The sequence below is a fragment of the Eschrichtius robustus genome, chromosome 10 (assembly GCF_028021215.1).
Source record: "Eschrichtius robustus isolate mEscRob2 chromosome 10, mEscRob2.pri, whole genome shotgun sequence".
NCBI classification, from domain to species: Eukaryota; Metazoa; Chordata; class Mammalia; order Artiodactyla; family Eschrichtiidae; genus Eschrichtius; species Eschrichtius robustus.
In genome coordinates this window covers 94,985,648-95,007,248 of record NC_090833.1, presented here as the reverse complement: position 1 = coordinate 95,007,248, position 21,601 = coordinate 94,985,648, and the positions used below count along the sequence as shown (strand labels likewise).

At 40.0% G+C, this 21,601-nt stretch overlaps 1 protein-coding gene across 16 annotated transcripts in view; it reads right to left on the bottom strand.

The window, feature by feature from the left end:
• Positions 1–21,601, bottom strand: part of PTPDC1 (protein tyrosine phosphatase domain containing 1) — an 86,090-nt gene that overhangs the window by 1,006 nt on the left and 63,483 nt on the right. For 4 of the 16 annotated variants that reach the window (XM_068552383.1, XM_068552384.1, XM_068552386.1 and 1 more), the window contains 8 exons: positions 14,180–14,351; positions 12,008–12,088; positions 11,654–11,772; positions 10,583–10,720; positions 7,600–8,858; positions 4,458–4,643; positions 1,879–1,989; positions 903–1,428 (listed from right to left, as the gene is read on the bottom strand). In XM_068552383.1, the coding sequence (XP_068408484.1) occupies positions 1,135–1,428; positions 1,879–1,989; positions 4,458–4,643; positions 7,600–8,858; positions 10,583–10,720; positions 11,654–11,772; positions 12,008–12,088; positions 14,180–14,351 (2,360 nt within the window). In that variant the 3' untranslated portion in view covers positions 903–1,134. Of the gene's footprint in view, positions 1–902; positions 1,429–1,878; positions 1,990–2,692; positions 2,789–4,457; positions 4,644–7,599; positions 8,859–10,582; positions 10,721–11,653; positions 11,773–12,007; positions 12,089–14,179; positions 14,352–14,839; positions 15,165–21,601 lie in introns of those variants that run through there. The other 12 variants (XM_068552387.1, XM_068552379.1, XM_068552380.1 and 9 more) reach the window with 12 other exon arrangements.

Genomic DNA, 21,601 nt, shown 5'->3' with positions numbered 1-21,601 from the left:
CTCCCATCGCCAAAGAAATGTGTGACTCCTTAGGAAAGGATCAGGATCACTTGGCCAGTGATCCCTTCCCTCCTGGAGAGAGAGAGCGCAGCCTGTTCCCTTACGAAGGGCTGGGAAGGGTCCGAGATTTCACCCTGATAACACACCTTATAGATGCTAGCAGAAGACATGAGATTGCTGGGTCAGAGACAAACAACTTTATGACTGAAGGCAGCACACGCTCCGTAATCACATGGGTTCCCTTGCCCTCCAGGCCCCCTGGGGATGATGCAGAGGGGCACAGGTTGAGTCTGCATCACAGCTGAGGAACTCCATGCTTAGGCAATCCCCCATGTTTGATGAGGGAGCTGTGGCAAGCCTGCTAAGCTTGGGCCTGAAGGAAACATGATCTTTGTTACACAGGAAGCAGATGCTACACAGATTTCCTTGAAGAGCTAGCCTGGAATAGAAGCTATCAGGGCCTTTGCTCCTAAGATTGTGCACAAGGGGAGAGACCCAAGAACGGTATTCTAACATTTTTACAGACAGATTTGGAACAACTGGTATATTTAACTTTTCATTAGTATCCCCCTAAAAGGTCAACAGAAGTTGTAAAGAATTCCTACCACTTTCAGAGAGACCAGTATTCAGGATTTTTTTCAGTTAAATTCAGAAATTTAACTTTATCTTAATCATTATTTTGTCTGTCCTATCTGCAAAAACGTATTAACATTAACAACAGTTTGAACTGTATACTTTGTTAAACACCAAATCACAACCATCCCCACACAGCAGTGGCCTCTGGGTCTATGAAAACATAAACAGAGATGTAAAGGATCACATGACTTTGGTTTTGAGGCGCTGACTCTGGAAACAGTCATGAAGAGACTGAGAGGATGCAAAGTGGTTAGTGCTGTAAAGCATCAGATGAGGAAAAAAGAAACCTGCAAGAAGGACATCACTTTAGAAAGAGTGGATGGGGAAAGAGATTGGTGAATGAGTACAAATAATAAGTGCTATTATCATTAATGTTTGCCACAGATGCTGTCATCGAAAAACTGGGTTCTTTGTTTAATGACATTTTTGTATCACATATGAGAGATACCAAACAAATTGGTTTAAGAAGTGAGGGGAACATTTTCTTTCTATCAATATTTATTTATTTATTTGGCTGCACCGGGTCTTAGTTGTGGCATGCGGGGTCTTTTGTTGTGGCAAGCGGGCTCCAGAGCGTGAGGGGTCAGCAGTTGCGGCGCGTGGGCTTAGTTGCCCTGTGGCGTGTGGGATCTTAGTTCCCTGACCAGGGATCGAGCCTGCGTCCCCTGCATTGGAAGGCAGGTTCTTAACCACTGGACCACCAGGGAGGTCCCAAGGGCACCTTTCCTCTTGGTATGAAATCTGGTGTGTTTTTTCAGCCAGGAAAGACTGCTGCAGGCCAAAAGGATGTGCCTGGAAAGGAAACATTTTTTTACTTTTTGCTTAGGATTTGCCAACCAGACACGGTACCGAACTGCTAACGTTGGATGTTAAATTCTCAGTAGATGGTTTCTTGTTCAGACCCAAGGTAGAACTGGCTCAACAAGAAAAGATTCTCTGAGTTCTACTAGGCACATGATTTAAAAATATTTTCTCAACACTCAATTGTTTCTCTCTACACAAAACTTCTTTGTTCCAAAGTTTTCCTTCAAAAACCCCACAGTTCAGCCTTTTATATCGTTAGGAAACTGATATTTTTTAGCCAAAAGTTTGCAACTATTTTCAAGAAATGTCAAACACATTTCCATTAAAGGGAAACATGGCCAAAAGGTTTATTTTAGAGAAGGCTGGTGACCCTCGGATTCTGATTTACAAAGATTATACTGACTGTGGTCTGTAGGGGGAAAGAGGAGCGCCACCCACCTTAGTGAAGGCTTTAATGGCACGTGCAAGAACGGCTTCCTCCACGTTGGCAGGAATCACCTGCAGGCTCACTATGCAATGCAACACGCAAAGAATAGTCTGTTGCTGGCCCTGTTTTTGCAGAAATCAAAACCAAACAAGTTAGGGGTGGGATAGGGAGGGTGGGAGGGAGACGCAAGAGGGAGGGGATATATGTATACATATAGCTGATTCACTTTGTTATATAGCAGAAACTAACACAACATTGTAAAGCAATTATACTCCAATGAAGATGTTAAAAAAAAAAATGCCTCATGAAATAAACTCAAAACAACTGCTTAGCCAAGAACTGGTCTGTGACCAAGTAATCATGATCTCAAATACTAAACTATCTACCAAGGGCTCTACCAGTGTTTATGGTTATGTGTTAACTTGAAAAGCTTTCAGTAGGTAATATCAAAGCTGGTTAGTTATTACACAAAGTAGAGTTGAATCTGAAGGTAAGTGCAATTTAAAATCAAATGCCTTCCATGCAGTGAACTGAGGACAATCCATTCTTGTTGTTTCTAGACATAATCGTTTCAGTATGGCTAGTAGATGCTGACACGTCACAGCAATACGTGGACTAGATGGCTGGGTACTCAGCGCGCAGTACCTTCATCATGTCTTGCCAGTTGCAGACAATACTGAGTGGGGAGGGACAGAAGAAGAAAGACAGCCACAGCCCTCCAGGAGCATGCCATAACATAAGGGGGAAGGTCCCTGAGGAATGTGTCCCCAACTTGACTCCTGAGGGTTGCTTACTTTGGAGAAACAAAGGAGAAACTCCATCACTGGAGCAGTTCGCATTCAATACACGTTGCCCCCTGAGAGCCACTAATTTCACTTCTGGAAATCTACTCTAAGGACATGATCTGAAATGCAGAAAAACCTGTAAGCACAAATTATCATTACAGTGATGCCTATAAAAGTAAAAAAACTCTAAATAATGTAAATGCCCTGCATGTGAGGGTTGGAGTGAATGATGAGGAAACAGCACAATGTGACAGAAAGTACATGACCTTTGTGCCGGAGTTTGTATCCTGCTCTGACACATGCTGCACACTGTGGGCAGACTGCTTCACATTCCCTTTTCTGAAAAGTGGGGCCTCTACCTCTCTGAGTTATGGAGATGAACAAAGGTGAAAATAGAAATTATGACCTAGCAAGGGCCTGGCCCATTGCCACCCAATGAAAGTTAACTGCCTTCCTTATCCGCCCTCCTGTTTCATCTCTAAAATTTAAATGCTCAGAAAATAGCCTAAGAAAAGGACTGCAGATACAGGAAAAACCTTATCTTTAAAGATGTGCATCACACAACTGTGAGCAAGTGCCTGTGTGTATCTCTGTGTGTCTATATGAAGTAGTAATAGTAGTAGTAGAAGATTTGGAAGCAATGAGGTGTTTACACCACAGCGTAGTAGGTTACTCAAGGCTGATTATAACATTGTTTCCTAAAACAAAACAAAGCCTATTTATAAATGAAAATTTAATATCTCTTCAGGGTTAAAAATATTAAATTGTATAAAAGAATCTACAATGAAAAGTCTCCCTTGCTTCCTAGATCCACTGTCTCCTACCACTATTCTCTAAAGCAGGGGTCCCCAACCCCCAGGCCACAGACCGGTAACAGTCCATGGCCTGTTATGAACCAGGCCGCAGAGCAGGAGGTGAGCAGCGGGCGAGTGAGCGAAGCTTCATCTGTATTTACAGCTGTTCCCCATCACTGGCATTACTGCCTGAGCTCTGCCTCCTGTCAGCATTATGGTGAGTTGTATAATTATTTCATTATATATTACAATATAAAAATAGTGGAAATAAAGTGCACAATAAATGTAACGTGCTTGAATTATCCTGAAACCATCCTCCCCCCAACCCACTCCATGGAAAAACTGTCTTCCATGAAACCACTCCCTGGTGCCAAAAAGGTTGGGGACTGCTGTTCTAAAGGCAACCACCATTATCAGTTTCTTATTTTTCCTTCTATATTTTATACATACACAAAATATATACATAAATGTATATATGTGACACACACCCTTTTTAAAGAAATACAAATGAGTGCATATTCCAACCTACCTCAGTTATTCACATTATATGCTCACAGTAAATAAGCAGAAACAAATACTTGAAAATGAAAAAGTGGTTAGTTATAACATATCCCCATGTTAGAGCATTACCTACCCATTAAAGTTAACATTAATGAAAAACTTAAACATGGAAAAATACCTATGTTATAATTTTGAGCAAAAATGAAGTATAAAGTTGTATGTGAAATAATTTTTACCAAGTTAGCATATGCATCAGTAAGATTGAAAGAAAAGACTTGAAAATGTTTAAAGTAGTTCTCCTGGGGTTATGGGTATTTTCCTTTTTTATTTTTGTATCTTCTAAATGTTTATACTGGGGATGCATTTCTTCTCTTACCTTGGAAAAATTTAAATTAGACCCCGATAAGGGATTCTGTGTGAATTCTCTTTTTTATAATGGGTTTTTTCAGTCTGTAAAACTTGTATTGAGGGCCTTAGTTAACTTCACCAACTGTTCAACAGCTACTTTACCTTCTCTAATAAAAACAGTGCTTCTGCGGCATCCGCAGATCTGTCAACCAACATGTCCACGTCCTCTTTGGTTATCACAGGCTCCTTCAGCTGCTCCACCCAAGACCACATCAAACTGCACAGGATGAAAGGATCCCTTTCGCCACATATTCTTTCCCAAGCTCCATCTCGGGAATTTAGTTCTTTCTAAAAAGGAAGGAAGAAAGAAAGAGAAAAAGAAAGGAGAGAGGAGAGGAGAGGACAGACAGGAAAGGAGGGAGAGGAAGAGAAAGAGAGAGACAAAGTGAGGGAGAGAGGAGGAGAGGGAGGCAGGCACGGTTTGACATCTGATGATCCTTAGGCTGTCCAGGAGAGTAAACTCTTAGGCTCTGGGGTGCAGATCGGGACCCCTCCCAGTGACCCCACTTCCAGGCAGTACCTTGGGCTAAGACATGCAATTTCTCTAAGTCTCAGTTTCCCTTTGTAAAGTTCATCTCCACCCCACAGGTGGACTGACTAACTGAGAGGGCTGTTAGAGCTCTTGGTACAAAGAAAGGCTTAATTAACCTGAGTTCTCCACTTTGTTTAGAGACCACAGAAACAGTTCAAGAAGAGGGAACCTTCCTTTTCAGGCTCCTTGGAACAAAACAAATATTTACTGCAAGGAAGTAGAATGGTAGATGAAAAAGTGTAAATGAAAAAGTGTAAAGTGTAAAAGTGCCAAAAAGTTAGTAAATGTGGTATACGTATTTCTTTCAAATTCCTTTTTAGAATCCCATGTAGAATTTAACAAACAAGCCCTGTATTCTGAAATTTGATAGGGTAAAATAACTAGGAAGTCTTGCCAATACTCCAAATGTCTGGAGATAATTTAAGATTTTAAAACTTTACCTCACAGAGATCAGGGGAAAAGTGAGATAAGAATCTTAATTTCTGATAGGGTTCAGATTTGCTTTTAATAAATAAAATACGTGTTTGCAATAGTAATAAGCAGAATAATTGCCACCATTCATTCATTCACCCATCCAATATTCATAGAATACTTATAGTATGACAGGAACGATGACACAAGACTTATCTCTGATTCTTACAGCAACCCAGCAAGGAGGTCCCCTTTACAGATAAATGTACTGGGGGGCTCAGGAAAGATGAAGTAACTTGCCCAGGAGCCCAAAGTGCGAGAGCGCATTCCCAACCCAGATCTGCTCTATCCCAGTCTGTGATGTTTTTCTCATGCTACCAGGGTCCGCCAGCACTGGGTTTCTCTTTATTATGTCATAAATAAGCCAAAACTTTTAGTTGTGGATAGTCCTTCATATCCCATAGGTCATGCATATAGCAGAGTAGCTTTTACTCAATTTTTATGTTGGGCAGAAACAACATGACTCAAAGACCCTCTTAGTAAAACAACCATTACATCATTGTTGTTTTCTGAAATCTTCCAGCAGGGTTAGGAAAAACATCAGGGATGATGGAAAGTATTAAACACATGAACTGTATCCTGGCCCTGCTGCCTTTGGACCACATCACCGCAAGCACATCACTTGACCTCTGTGACCCTTAGTTTCCTGACCTGTGATACTTAATTCATAAGGACTGAAAGATTAACAAAGAATCTGTAAAAAATATCATCTGTCTCACAGGGTTACTGTGAAAATCACATGAAATAATAGATGTGAAAGGGCCTAATAAGGGCACAGGCAGCATTATGCTACTCAAATCACGTTCATTTTACTTTTTCCAGAATTCAACTGATTTGTTTTATTACTGAAAGACCCACAATAAAATCTAGAAAGGAAAAAAAAGGCAAACCTGTCCAAATGATAGGGTAGTATCCACCTCTAGGAAATGCTTTCGTTTATATTATGTGTTCAAACAGTCTGGCCCATGTGGGGCTGACCCACGAGGGGGTGGTGAGCTGTCAAGCCTGAACCCGGAGGTCCTGCCACTAGCTACTGTGGCTCGCAGCGACGCAGAGGAGACCTGCTCACTGAGTGGAAGGCTTGCTCAGTTTGGAGTAGGAAATAAAGAAAATACTTCATGTTGGAAGAAAGCAATACATCTAACTATTCATTAAGCAAAACACTACAATTCTGATGAAGAAATCGTGTGTGGAAGAGCTCTCCTCCTGTCACACAGTTGCAAGTGAGGGCGAGGCTCCACGCCTCCTCTACCCGCCTCTGCATCTGGAAGGTCTGGCCTCCTGAAAAGTGTACACACCTTGTCTGATTAACGGTAGCATATGGAAAAGTAGCTACACAAATAATTCATGGTAGGTTATGGGCTAGCGAGCCAAAATTTCACTGAGCCAGGCCTCCCCAGGTCAGCCCCACATTTGGGCAGTTTACCTGTTTCTGATGACTAGGTTTATAAGGCCTGCCTTTCCTCTAGACTAGCTGCTTATTTTGGGCAGAGAGCAAGGTTAATTTAAGACTGTCTTCCTAGTGAAAGTACGACACAAAAAGGCGTTAAAATTTAAAATTTCACATTCTAATTTAAGTAAAGGCTAAGAAATAGACCCCAAGAACCCAATCTCAGATAAAACCAGTGGCACAAAGGTACGCTGTGGCCACTCCCATTTGCCTTCCGGAATCCAGCACCTGCCTTACTGGGGTGGATTGGGAAGTCTGCAGGAGGGAATGCTGAGCAGACAGCATCCATCACTCGTCCTTCTGGCTTTACTTGATACTTGGGTTAATGAGCTTTGGAAAAGAATTGTCTCTATTTCATTTATATCTCTGTCACTGGTTCTCAAAGTGTGGTTCTCTGCTAGGTCTCAGGTTAGAGATACTTCGGGTCAGTTCCTACAGCTGTCTGCTGTGGTCTGTTCATCTGTCCATCAGTCCTGCAAGCCCAGTGAGAAAGATGGAAACTATCGACATCAATCAGTATCATTGCCTTGCTCAGTCAGGCACCCTGCTGAGTGCTAAGCACTAAGTGCTTTCTTTCACAGAGATTGAAATGAACCTACAAAACAGCCCTGTGTCTGTTGTTTCTATGACAGCAAGCTGGTATCACAGCTGAGTAACTTGAAGTTCAAAAGTTACGTATTATACAAACATGTCTTCAAATTCCTGTAACAAATGAATTTGGGAAAATGTATTGTTTTTTTCTCTGACACGAATATTTCCCACTCATACATAATTAAATGACATACAAGTACCTGCCACATTTCTACCTTCTTTTTCACTTCCTCCTCTTCTGCAATCTCACTTAAATTTGCCAGGGCTTTGGCTGCCAGTATTCTCCTTGCTTCAACACTCAAGTCAGACTGTAAAGCCGTGTACGGAGCAACTTCAGACAGATATTTGCTATCCCGGGTTTCAGGTCCAACCAAGAACTGTGCTTTGGGACTGGACGCACAGTCCACAGGGCGGCGGCAAGTCTCACTGTCCTCCGCAACGGAGCTTGGGCCACAACCACCATGAGTTTCACACTCACAGTGGGACACTTGCTGGTGAGAACAGTTTAGTTCCTTAGGGATATTTGCAAAGTTTGGTGTAACTGGTTCCCCAGGGTTGTATGAACCTGAAATACCTGAAGAGAAGGTTCTACTTCGCTGTACTTCCTTTGGAATGTTCGTCCTATGGAAAATTGATGACCTGTCATCTTTGAGTCCTTCCAGGCCTCCAAATTTAGCATGATTCCAGAAAGAAAATGTATTGCGGACCAGCGTTTCCTTATTTAAATCTAGCTGTGGAGACCGTGGGGAGTAACAATGGCTTATGTGCTTCTGCTGCCTGGGGTTATGGCAAAGCACGGCCTGGGCAGGCACTGTCCACGGAGTCCTCCCTTGCTCCAGAAGTGACTCGGCTCTCTTTAAGTCCGAGTCACTGTAGCTGAGCTGCCTTTTCAGACGAGTCAGGGGCTGAAGGCACTCAACATTCCGCCTCTTCCAAAGAGGGTCAAACTCTTGCTCACTGGAAAGAATCACATCCTGATTCTCAAAATCTGCCACCACTGCACTGGGGGTGAAAGAGTCCGATGTATCACTGTCATGTCTCAGTAACTCTTTATCCAGCTGCATTGTGACCATCTCAGAAACAGTCTTTTCAATTTCAGCAGAGAGGCCAGGTACTTCTGCCACTTCTTCCGTCACTACTGGCCTGTTCTCAGCTAAGTCCAGCAACAATTTGCACACGAGATGGATAATTTTGGGTACATGTTTCAGAAGTCGTGCCTCATAGCCATGAAGCAGATGCCGCTGACGAATGAGATACTGTGCTAAGGTGACAGCATGTGCCTTGGGGTCACAGCAAGAGAATATATTGCGAAGAGGAATCAGAAACTGAGTAAATTCCCTTACACATAGTAGCTGTCCTCGGGTTTGTATGGAATTAGGTCGCTTTGCCCGAACAAATATAATTGCTTGGTCAGCAGTCATCCTTGTTGCAAAAACTAAGTAACATGCTATTAAAACACCTGAACAGTGAAGAAGAGAATATTGATATGAGAAAAGCTTATATCTTTATTTATACTCTTTGGTGATTTAAAATTTGAATACTTGTCAGGAAACCACATAAATACAGAAACATTTTAAGGACAATGATAACTTTTTGTACAGGTGTTCATCTATTTACTAAGTCTATATGGCAACCCTCCCCTCGACTGAGAACCCTTGGTCACCTCTGTACTCCAGGGCAAGCACCAAGAACTGCCACAGTGAAGGTGAGTAGGTGTGGAGTGAGGGGGGATGACTGAGTGTGGAGGGTGATGACTGAATAAACTGATGACCTGGCCCATTTACCGTCATTAATGCCCAACTCCAACATGGAAGAAAGCCAATCCTGCTTTCCACTCTGAACAGCTCTTAAAAACTTCTATCCAATCAGTCTGTACACTCTGCTTGGAACTTCCCACCCCTGCCGTCTTTGACATCAACTGGTGGCACATTCCAGACTGGCATTTTTCCTACTTGGGTATTTTTATCTTTGGCAATTATTCACATTCACAATCTATTTTTTTCTCCTGATAACTCTTATTTAAGACTAAACTAATGCCTAAACTAATATATATTTTCCTGTAGACCATAACTATTTTTCTATAAGCACTTAATATTAAGGGAAATAGCCTTAACAGTATAAACATGATGCATTCTTGTTAATTGATACTCAATTAAAATGAGTAATAAAAAGGCGATAATCAATTAACTCAAATATAATAGTTAATTAACATCAAGTAAAAGGCAAATCAAAAGACATCTGTGTTAATCACTAAGTTTGTGACTCTCGTTACACATGAAACTCAGAACCTCTGAAAAAAATGCATGTTTTCCTAGTATACGGCAAGGTCCAACCTATCTTTCTCACTAGGACATGTCAGGTCTTTGGGGTAAGTACGAAATATCTGCAGAGCTTGCCATGTGGAATCCCTAGAAGAGTGAGATTTTGGCTCAACCATGAGAGCTGACAATCTGGGACAGAAATGAGTCTCTACCCTAAAGATGCTCCCCCAGCAGGTGGAAGACCCAGTGGCAGGTATATGGGTACACTGTGGACAGAGTCGAGCTCAGGTGTCTGGCTAGATTACATGACAATGAAGATTCCAACCCTTTTTGTGCCCCAATATCAGTGTTGCACTGATATTCTGCAGCATTTTCAAGTAAAATCATTGATTTTTATGTAGAATTCTAGGTACAGGTAAGACTCTCCTTTACAAACAAAATCCTTACAGCCATGGATTTTAAATCATGGCCCTGCCACTTACTTGATGTAGCAAATTAACCTCCTTCAAAACTTACATTGTTGCTAAAGGCTTAAAAAGATAGTAGGCGAAACAATGCTTGCTATTTTCATGGTTATTTCGGTTAAGGAAAATACAGTTTAAAAAGACACTGCATGTTAAAAACAAAGTATTGACTGTTTTCCTTTCAAGAAGAAAATCAGAAAGGTCATTCAGCTAGCTATGGAAGTCCACTTATTTATTACTCAGTAATGATGAGGTTTTAGCGCTAAATCATTCAAAACTACTCTCATGAATACATGGTCACTGAAGCTATCCAAGATATTTCAGGGATCTTTTACTGACTTGTTCCATTTGACTCCAAAACTTCGATAGGAATCTGAAAACTATCCTCTAGAATTAGGAAGTATTCCTTAGACGTTTAAATATGTAGAAGGACGATAAAACCGCCTCCTAGAATTTACCTGTTCGACCAAGCCCCGCATGACAATGGATAGCTACTTTCCCTTCTCGTAAGGCAAATGTCATCACCTTCGCCATATCTAAGATGGTGGTCAGGGATGCTACACCATAATCCTTCCATCCAAAATTGTAGAAATAAACTGGACAATGAGAAAGAGAACAGGGAGAAAATCAACATACAGGAAAAATACGTGTAAAGACATTTGAAAAAAGTCAGTGAATTCATGAAAAGTATAAAGCTGTAAGGCATGCAGATCTCACTGGATGAGTAGACCTAAAATAACAGGCGTTTTACATTTCCAGTACACTTACTGTTAACGTTTCTTAAAAAGCACATTCTATATTACTTAACACACTTCCTGCTGAAACTCGGTCAGAAAGAATTAAGGAAAAGCAGGATTGCAAATTAAAGTCAATGATCTATGCCAAAATTACTCAACCATGGAGGGAAAGCATGCAACCTTGTTTAAGCATGGAAACATGTCTAACTGATAAATGGCATAAGGTAGTACATATAGATTTTCTAACTAGTGGGATAAAAAACCTAACATACACTTCTTAAAAACAAGTCGTAGATCGTCACATACAGAATCCCTGCATCCTACCCAGGGGCAGAGCTATGCAGTAGGTAAAAGCATGAGTGAGTCCTGGGTTCCAATCCTGCTGCCATGTTTAAGCCGTGTGATCTTGGGCAAGTCAGAACTTCCTCAGCCTGTGTGACCTCATGTGTGAAGCAGAACAACTATATTATGTGACTGCTTTAAGGATTAAATGAGATGACAGGTCTGGATACTGTTTATATTAATTATACAGGCGTTATTTCTACAAGGTCTCCTCTCAAGATCCCTCTCACAGGAAAAAAGAAATCTTATACTTTCAACAGCAATACCACAGAAGAATGATCACATTATTTAAAGTCAAAGTTAGCTCACCTTCACTTTTTAGAAGCCCTACTACACTACTATGCAGTAACTGTTTATTTCCATCACCTTTTTAACCTAAGAGCTGAATAGACAAAAAGTCTCTGAGTGCTGCCCTTGGTAACTCATGGAGAGGAGGATGGAAGGACTTACTGCCAGCCTCCATGAAAGCTTCAGGAAGGTATGTGAAGCCACTTTCTTGTTCCAGCGGGTTCCCACAGCTGGCATGCTCACCAGGACGCTGCAGGTTGATGATACTTTTTATGCCATGGCTTAAAGGAAAAAGAAAAAAAAATTAGTCATATTGGGAGGTAGTGTTAAAAAAGTTAACCATTTTTGGCATCAATAAACATTATTAACTACTTTCAAGACCTTAATTGTCTTATTTGAAATAAGTTCTTCACACTCCTGTTGGTAAAATGAAAGCACCTCTCCATTTGAGGTCAAAAGCAATAGAAGAGAAAACACAAGCTGGCTTATTAAAGTGTGTAAACACGCAACGTTTACCTTCGGAACTGCTCGATGATGCAGTACTTCTCGAGGAGCTCAGTGGACGGGCGTGCCATGGCCAGGATATTATCAGTGACCCTACAGATGGGAGGAGGGACTGGTGATATGCATAAAACTGAGAAAGAAAGATTTCAAGCCCTTACTTTTTCTATGATTTCAACAATGCTATAAGGTAAGAATCTCCTTATACAAATCCGGCTTCAATTCTGTATTATGATTAGGGCTCTAAGAAACCCTAGCTTCTTAAATCCCTGGAAAAAATTCCAGGACATAAAGTATTTATGGACTCCAGCAAAGTACTTTCAAGGACTTTCATGAGATTCTAGTGGACATGATGGAATGATGGAGAAACCTCTGCTGGCAGCAAAGGACATCCTGGATTAGTTATCCAAAGGTTACTGACTAAATGAGGAGGGCCAGCTGGGAGGCATTTTTAGTTACATAGCTATCTGTACCTCAGTTACCTAATGTATTGAGTGGGGATAATGCCTGCCTCACAAGGTTGGTATGAGAATTCAATATGATGTGAATGTAAAGACTTTAGCACAAATCCTAGCATGTGGTTATGAATAAGTGCTGAGTTACTGTAATTTTGCAAAAAATATGGCTTTCGAGTCAGTTGGACCTGGTTTCAAATGCTGGCTTTTCTACTTTCTAGCTGTGTAGCAAATTAATTAGTCTCTCTGGACTTCAATTCCTTCACCAATAAAATGACATTAATGATGCCTACTAAAGAGTTTTATGAAGATAATAATTTGAGAGTGTTCAGCACCATGCCTGGCTTGTAACCAAATGGATGTTTACTGAGTGTACAAATGGACAGAGACCCAGTAAATGGCTATCGCTCTCACTAGGGCTCTGGCTTCACACTGTTCTGATTGCATTTCTCACCAGTGACCTGGTGAAAGATACATAAGGTAGACTATTGCAAGTTGTGGGTCACAAGAACCTGAGAGGAGTAACAGAGACATTAGATGAGCAGGTCAGGATTCAGAAAGATACTATCCCTCATGCCTGGGGCAATGTTTAAAACTTAACAGGGACCCCCAAAGGTTTGGGACCCCCCCCAAATTTAATAGCACTTAGTGTAGGATTGAGAGAGATGTAACATGAAAGCAGCAGAGGCGAAAAAAGTTCAGATAGTTTAGTCAACAATAAACCAAAAATATGAATGTGACCTTAAGCTGCATTATTAGAAATTTACTTGTCTGACCACACCTCAGAAATAGTGTTTGCTTTTTCACAACATTCTTCAAGAAATATAGTGATAAACTAGAACATGATTTGTGGAGAACAACAGTGACACTGGACCCCAGACTATAGTACTACACACGTACTCAGCAAACCCAATATGAAAAAGTACAGGGTTGCAAGTTAGTAAGCTGGTTGACAAATATCTAATTTGTAAATGAATTCTTGCTCTATAAAATGATTCACAAGCACAGTTCTTTGAATAGTGAATTCCTCTTAGTGCATTCCAAATGTGATTTGGTTTTGAGTATCAGAATTTTTTAGAGATATCACTACAACAAAAAAGGTATACTCGACAGTTTACTATTAATAATAAAAGCAGTATGATTCAATAATGAATGAATTACACTTACATACCATAAACAAAGTAAGCATCTTATATTGTCTACTGAACTGACAACTCGTACCACCTTCTACTGAGGCAGACTGGAAGTGTATGTATTTGTATGAAAATGTATTCTTTTACACAGAATACAGGAACAAAATAAAAACGAGGCTAAAGCTTACCTGTATGAAACTGAAAAACTACCTATGTACCTCATAATTTCTCAAATTTATCGTTGAACATTTTAATTATTTTTAGCAATTTCTGAAGTTTAGGAGCTATCTAGTTACCATTTCTTTAAGATACTTTACATACAGCATTCCATCCAATTAAAAAAAAAACCCTATAGGGTTGGTTTCATTATTTCCATTCTACAGATGATGAAACTGTGCTTCCGACTGCCTGTGTGAGTAGACCAAGATCACACAGCTCGTCAAGTGGCAAAGCCAGGGATGGAGGTGAGGTCCTCTGACTTCAAAACCCCACATTCCTTCTTCTACAGCCCACTGCCTCCTGGCCATCTCCTACACGTCCATTCCCTTTTCCCACTTAGCAGTAGGTGGGAGCTACCAAAGACAGACAGAATCACTTACCAGGATGAGTAGACCCCCTTAATAGCTTGCTCCTGTTCACTCCAGCGGGCTGCATTTTCATACTTGCAAGCTTTGCCACCACATGCCATGGAACAGGCCATATGTCCAGGAATGACATGCCGTAAACGCTCTCCAACTTTTGTATACTTTGGTGTTGGACGTCCTGAATTTCCTAGAACAGTCAAAGGGACGATTCAAAATCCTACTCTCTGAACAGAATAGTAACTTGAGAAACAGCTTCCATTTTCTCTCAGGATTCTAAATGACAAGCTGGTGCTAAATCCCCTTCATTTTGTCAGGAATAAAACTGTTTCCCTTTTGTATAAGTACACTATCCTTTACTACAGAAAAGGCTTTTGCACACAATAATCTCCACATGTCATATTGGTAATGAAAAGGAAGAAACTGTAAAAGCAGATCTTCTACAAGGGAATGAGTTTTGTGCAAAAACTACATTTTTAATGAGAAAACATAAAACATTCAATCATTTTTATCTCCTATTACATGTCTACTGAATCTCTTAGCATAACAGACAATAAAAAGTAAAATGCAGAATTAATTGTCAAAATTTTAAAAAGTATCAACACAGCATAACCTCTTCACAGTTCTTATATTTAAACTCAAAGCTGTGGCAATCAATAAGAAGAAAAGGAGCTTTACTTTTTCTCTCGGGGCAAGTTGGGTTTCTCTCAGCACAGCTGACAGAGGACATGGCCACCATCACCTGGAGAGAGGATGAGGAGAGCATCTTGGCAGTGGAGCTGCGCCGCCCCTGCTGCAGTCGCAGGATGGGGTCGGAGGCAGAGTGTCGTCGGCCCTGGAAAAAGGAGCTGAGGAATGGCACAGCAGAGAGCCTCCGGGGTGGATCCTGCATGGCGCTGGGCTTCCAGGAGGGAAGAGCTGGAGGCGAGATGTCAGCGCCAGCCTGCTCCATGATGAAGTTACACGGAGACATGAGCATCACTCTGCGTGATCTAACCGCCATTCAGGATAGGCTGACTTGTTTCCATAGTGACAAACAAAGAAACTACTGATTCCCACTCAGATCTGTACAAGCAAAATCCCATATGAATGGATTGTTTTGAACAGATTGTTCAAATATAAGGAAGAATAACATGTATTTTAAATAGATTATACCTAAAATGTGACTTTTCTATGTTTCTCAAACACATTTAAAAGATCTGACTGCTCAAAGAATTACATCTAAAATACTGTAATGAATTTAGAAAAACGTCTTTCTGATGTAAACACACACATATTAAAATATTTAAATTTTGTTATTCCTTTCATATCTATTCTTTGAACATTTTGAAAAATATTCTCTTTCTATGGCTCTCTGGAACAGGGCAGATAAAAAGTTAATTGTAACGAAGTGAGAGAGTGGCATGGACATATATACACTACCAGATGTAAAACAGATAGCTAGTGGGACGCAGCACAGGGAGATCAGCTCGGTGCTTTGTGACCACCTAGAGGGGTGGGATAAAGAGGGTGGGAGGGAGACGCAAGAGGGAGGGGATATGGGGATATATGTGTATGTATAGCTGATCCACTTTGTTAAACAGCAGAAACTAACAACGTTGTAAAGCAATTATACTCCAATAAAGATGTTAAAAAAAAAAGTTAATTGTAATAAAGTGGGATATACTAGATACCTCTAACACTATTAAAACACCATTTAATTTTTCAAAATAAAAAAACCCTATTTTTTTTTATAGAACTATTAAAGAAATGCTTGGATAGAACAAATAAAGATATCTGTAGGGCTGATATATTAATCAAAAGACATTTATATTCATATTCTTATTTTCAGAATGTGAAAACCCAATTCTTGGTTATTGGATAGTAATAGTAGTCATAACTATAGCCCTCAAAAACTCAAAGACACAATTCTGTGCCTTTTGTTGCCGACTATGGGGAAAGGAAAAGCTTCAGTAATGTCTTGGCAGAGGCATAGGAAGAAAATTCACTAAGTATCACATTTTTTAAAGGAACTGGATGAGGGGGAGGTTGCAACTTGAGGATCAAGATATAAAGAACACAGAAACTATAACAACCACCAACTGTCTGCCTCCTCTCTTGTTAATGTCAAGCTGCACACCCTAACCCCACCCCCGTGTCTCTCTCCCTCTGTCTCTCCAAATGGTATTTCAGCCATGTGCAGGTGGAAACAGTCTACTGTCATAGATAGGGTTCTTCTTTGTTTTGTTCTGTTTTATTTTAACAATAATGCTTTAAAGCATGCTCCTTTTAAAACACACCCCCCATCTCCCCAACTGGATGTGCTTTGTCAAATAAGACAGAGTAGCTCAATTTGGTGCCCAAATTCCTAAGAGTATAGCATCCTGCCCCTGTTATTTTGCATACAGCAATGGAAAAGAATTCCTTTTAACATACCTAATCCAGAAGGCACAGCTTCCACACAGTTTTACAGGGAAGGAAAGAGTAGAGGATGCGGTGTGGAAGGCAAGTTGGAACCTGATGGCAAGAGACCCTAAATGCTCAAACTAAGGGGTCTGAGTCTGCTATCTGGGGAACAGGGAGTCTGACTCAAGTTTCTTAGAGTTAACATTCCCTGCAAAGATAGGGCCGGGAGCCAAGGACTGGGGGCCTGCTGGGACTGTGACTGTGTGAACGGAGCTAAGCATGGCAACAAGACAGTACAGGGGCAGACACTGCGCTGGGTGCTGAGACTTCAAGCCCAAGTGAGCAGCAGCAAGATACTGAAGCAGGTAAATATGGGAGTCCATGAGAAGAAGGTGTGAGAGAAAATCCGGTAGGCAAGTTCCATCTGAGATGAAAGGCATGTGAGGCAGCAACTAGGAGGTCTCAACCAGTGAGTAGGAAATGCCTGATCTGTGCAGCTCTAAGGACATCCACAGAGGAGAGTCTAAGTAACTCTGTTCTCAACAGTTCTGAAAATGAGAATGAATTTGATGAGGATAGGACTTGTCTGGACCAAGCTAAGGAACGAAAGGTTTATGTATTAAAATACAATGTCTTACAGATGTGTGAAACAAGAAATGTGAGTATATGTAACTAAACTGACCCACAAAATGAATAAAATAACTATTTTCAAAAAGAATACAAAAAGAGACCAATTTGGTACAAGTTCTGATATCTTTTATTCCATGAATTAGAAGATAATCTCTATAAAGTCATGGCATGATTGTTTTTCGGCAACATTCTGTGAACAAAAGTGTGGTTATGTGGAGATGTGGATTTCTGAGGTTGGCACAATAGCCTAAAAATCAATTAAAGAATTTAAATTGGGATGAGTTATAGATTTCTAATGATGAATTGTTCAGGCTTTTAGAAATAACATTTTAAAATTTATTTAAATTACCAATAGGGAAAAAAGCGAAGCCTTATCTTTAGATAGAAGGAGGAACAAGACTATTTTAATTTCTATTTCATGTTTTATATAAGATGGAAGTATTTTAGAGTAAGAATAATTTTATGAAGGGCCATACTTTCAACAGAAACTGAAAGGTAAAGAACTGAGTTATTTGTAATGAGGTGGATGGACCTAGAGTCTGCCATACAGAGTGAAGTAAGTCAGAAGGAGAAAAACAAATACCGCATGCTAACACATATATATGGAATCTAAAAAAAAAAAAAAAATGGTTCTGAAGAACCTAGGGGCAGGACAGGAACAAAGACGCAGACATAGAGAATGGACTTGAGGACATGGGGAGGGGGAAAGGTAAGCTGGGATGAAGTGAAAGAGTGGCATGGACTTATAAATACTACCCAAATGTAAAATAGATAGCTAGTGGGAAGCAGCCACATAGCACTGGGAGATCAGCTCCGTGCTTTGTGACCACCTAGAGGGGTGTGGGATAGGGAGGGTGGGAGGGAGACGCAAGAGGGAGGAGATATGGGGATATATGTATACGTATAGCTGATTCACTTTCTTATAAAGCAGAAACTAACACAACATTGTAAAGCAATTATACTCCAATAAAGATGTTAAAAAAAAAAAAAGGTAAAGACACTTTTTTTCTGGCAACCACAAAGAAAGTCTATAGAACCTCATTATTATAAGCTACATTCACCTCTCTGCTCTCCTTCCCTCCTTCCTCCATAGTTATAACTTGAGGCCACAAGAAACAACACTAGTGTTGTTTCTCCACTTACCTGCTAACAGGATCTATATTTTCCTTCTCTGACAAAGTGTTTTTCTAAATACATAAGAAAAAAAATATCAGTTTTCTATATTCCATGAATATAAAATCATAGGGGACCCTACCTCATTACTATTTTTACCCTTTTTCTTCCAAATATGCTGTCTCTAAAAAAAAAAAAAAAAAATCAGGCTCCAAGAAAAAGTAGGAAAACAATACAAAAGATAATCCCCATGACCAATCCTATACTCCCCCCTAAGATGCTGTAATCATCAATGCATAAAAGACCCCTCTCAAAGCATAAAGAATATGGGTGCTGCACTCTAAACACAACAATACCTTTGTGGCCAATGGCCTGTTTGTAGGTAGGCAATCAGACCTTCCCAAATTCAGAATAATATTTAAGGAACCAAATGAGATCCTGGTCACTGCAAATGTGAAATTAAGCACAGTAAACAACAAAGAAACCTACCTAAAGTTACTTATGAGCCCTTGGTCTTTTCCTCTTTAATTTCTACATGTGGGTGGTTAAAGCACCAAAGAGTCTAAAGAGATGTGGAGCCTCAAGAACTGGTAATTCCGTTTTATACTCAAGAAAGGACTAATAACTTCCTATTTAAACAAACTCATGCAACAATAGGCCCAAGAATGCAGTGGGAGATGGAGGTCCATCTAGGCTCAGTCCTAAGTCAATACAGGAGTCATTTCCAGGAACTGGAAATGGACTAGAATGCTGACTTTACAGCTTCTTGTTTTCCACTTTTTGTGACAGGAGGCTCACTTCTCACAAGGCAACTAACTATTCAACTGTTTGACAGCTCAAGATGTTTTCTAATGTTGAGTCAAAATCCATTTCTCTGTAAACATTGGTCCTGGTTCTTCCCTCTAAAAATTAAAAACAAAGCATCTCTTTGACTTGCAAGGTTTTCAAATATCTGAAGACAAAACTTCTCTAAGTCTTCCCCTACTGGGGTCAAATCTTCTTAATTTTTCAAACATTCCTAGTATATGTCATTGTTTCCAGATCCTTCACTATAATTCCCCTTCTTCAGAGAACCCTCCCTCTCCCATTTACAGCTAAACTTCTAAAAAAAGGTGACTTCATTTGCCATTTCCATTTGTCACCTTCTCATCCTCAATCTATTCAACTCTGGTCTCTGTCTCCAGCATCCACTGAAAACTGATCTTGCTAAGGTCTCTGATGCCTTTTTATAGTTTTTGTCTTATTTTGACTGCTTAGCACATTTAACACAGTTGAACAATTTAGTTTCTTTTCTTTTTAATTAACATCTTTAGTGGAGTATAATTGCTTTACGATGGTGTGTTAGCTTCTGCTTTATAACAAAGTGAATCAGTTATACATATACATATATCCCCATATCTCCTCCCTCTTGAGTCTCCCTCTCTCACACCCTCGCTATCCCACCCCTCTAGGTGGTCACAAAGCACCGAGCTGATCTCCCTGTGCTATGTGGCTGCTTTCCACTAGCTATTTTACGTTTGGTAGTGTATATATGTCCATGCCACTTTCTCAATTTGTCCCAGCTTACCCTTCCCCCTCCCCATATCCTCAAGCCCATTCTCTAGTAGGTCTGTGTCCTTATTCCCATCTTGCCCCTAGGTTCTTCATGACGATTTTTTTTTTTTTTTAGATTCCATATATATGTGTTAGCATAAGGTATTTGTTTTTCTCACTCTTACTTCACTCTGTATGACAGACTCTAGGTCCATCCACCTCACTACAAATAACTCCATTTCGTTTCTTTTTATGGCGGAGTAATATTCCATTGTATATATGTGCCACATCTTCTTTATCCATTCATCTGTTGATGGACACTTAGATGGCTTCCATGTCCTGGCTATTGTAAATAGAGCTGCAATGAACATTGTGGTACATGTATCTTTTTGAATTATGGATTTCTCAGGGTATATGCCTAGTAGTGGGATTGCTGGGTCGTATGGTAGCTCTATTTTTAGTTTTTTAAGGAACCTCCATACTGTTATCCATAGTGGTTGTATCAATTTATATTCCCACCAACAGTGCAAGAGGGTTCCCTTTTCTCCACACCCTCTCCAGCATTTATTGTTTGTAGATTTTTTGATGATGGCCATTCTGACTGGTGTGAGATAATATCTCACTGTAGTTTTGATTTGCATTTCTCTAATGATTAATGATGTTGAGCATTCTTTCATGTGTTTGTTGGCAATCGGTGTATCTTTTTTGCAGAAATGTCTATTTAGGTCTTCTGCCCATTTTTGGATTGGGTTGTTTGTTATTTTGATATTGAGCTGCATGAGCTGCTTGTAAATTTTGGAGATTAATCCTTTGCCAGGTGCTTCATTTGCAAATATTTTCTCCCATTCTGAGGGCTGTCTTTTAGTTGTTTATGGTTTCCTTTGCTGTGCAAAAGCTTTTAAGTTTCTTAGGTCCCATTTGTTTATTTTTGTTTTTATTTCCATTTCTCTAGGAGGTGGATCAAAAAGGTTCTTGCTGTGATTTACGTCATGGAGTGTTCTGGCTATATTTTTCTCTAAGAGTTTAATAGTGTCTGGCCTTACATTTAGGTCTTGAATACATTTTGAGTTTATTTTTGTGTATGGTGTTAGGGAGTGTTCTAATTTCATTCTTTTACATGTACCTGTCCAGTTTTCCCAGCACCACTTATTGAAGAGGCTGTCTTTTCTCCACTGTATATTCTTGCCTCCTTTATCAAAGAAAAGGTGACCATATGTGCGTGGGTTTATCTCTGGGCTTTCTATCCTGTTCCATTGATCTATATTTCTGTTTTTGTGCCAATACCATACTGTCTTGATTACTGTAGCTTTGTAGTAAAATTTGAAGTCAGGGAGCCTGATTCCTCCAGCTCTGTTTTTCTTTCTCAAGATTGTTTTGGCTATTCGAGGTCTTTTGAGTTTCCATACAAATTGTGAAATTTTTTGTTCTAGTTCTCTGAAAAATGCCAGTGGTAGTTTGATAGGGATTGCATTGAATCTGTAGATTGCTTTGGGTAGTAGAGTCATTTTCACAATGTTGATTCTTCCAATCCAAGAACATGGTATATCTCTCCATCTATTTGTATCATCTTTAATTTCTTTCATCAGTGTCTTATAATTTTCTGCATACAGGTCTTTTGTCTCCTTAGGTAGGTTTATTCCTAGATATTATATTCTTTTTGTTGCAAAGGTAAATGGGAGTGTTTTCTTAATTTCACTTTCAGATTTTTCATCATTAGTGTACAGGAATCCAAGAGATTTCTGTGCATTAATTTTGTATCCTGCTACTTTACCAAGTTCA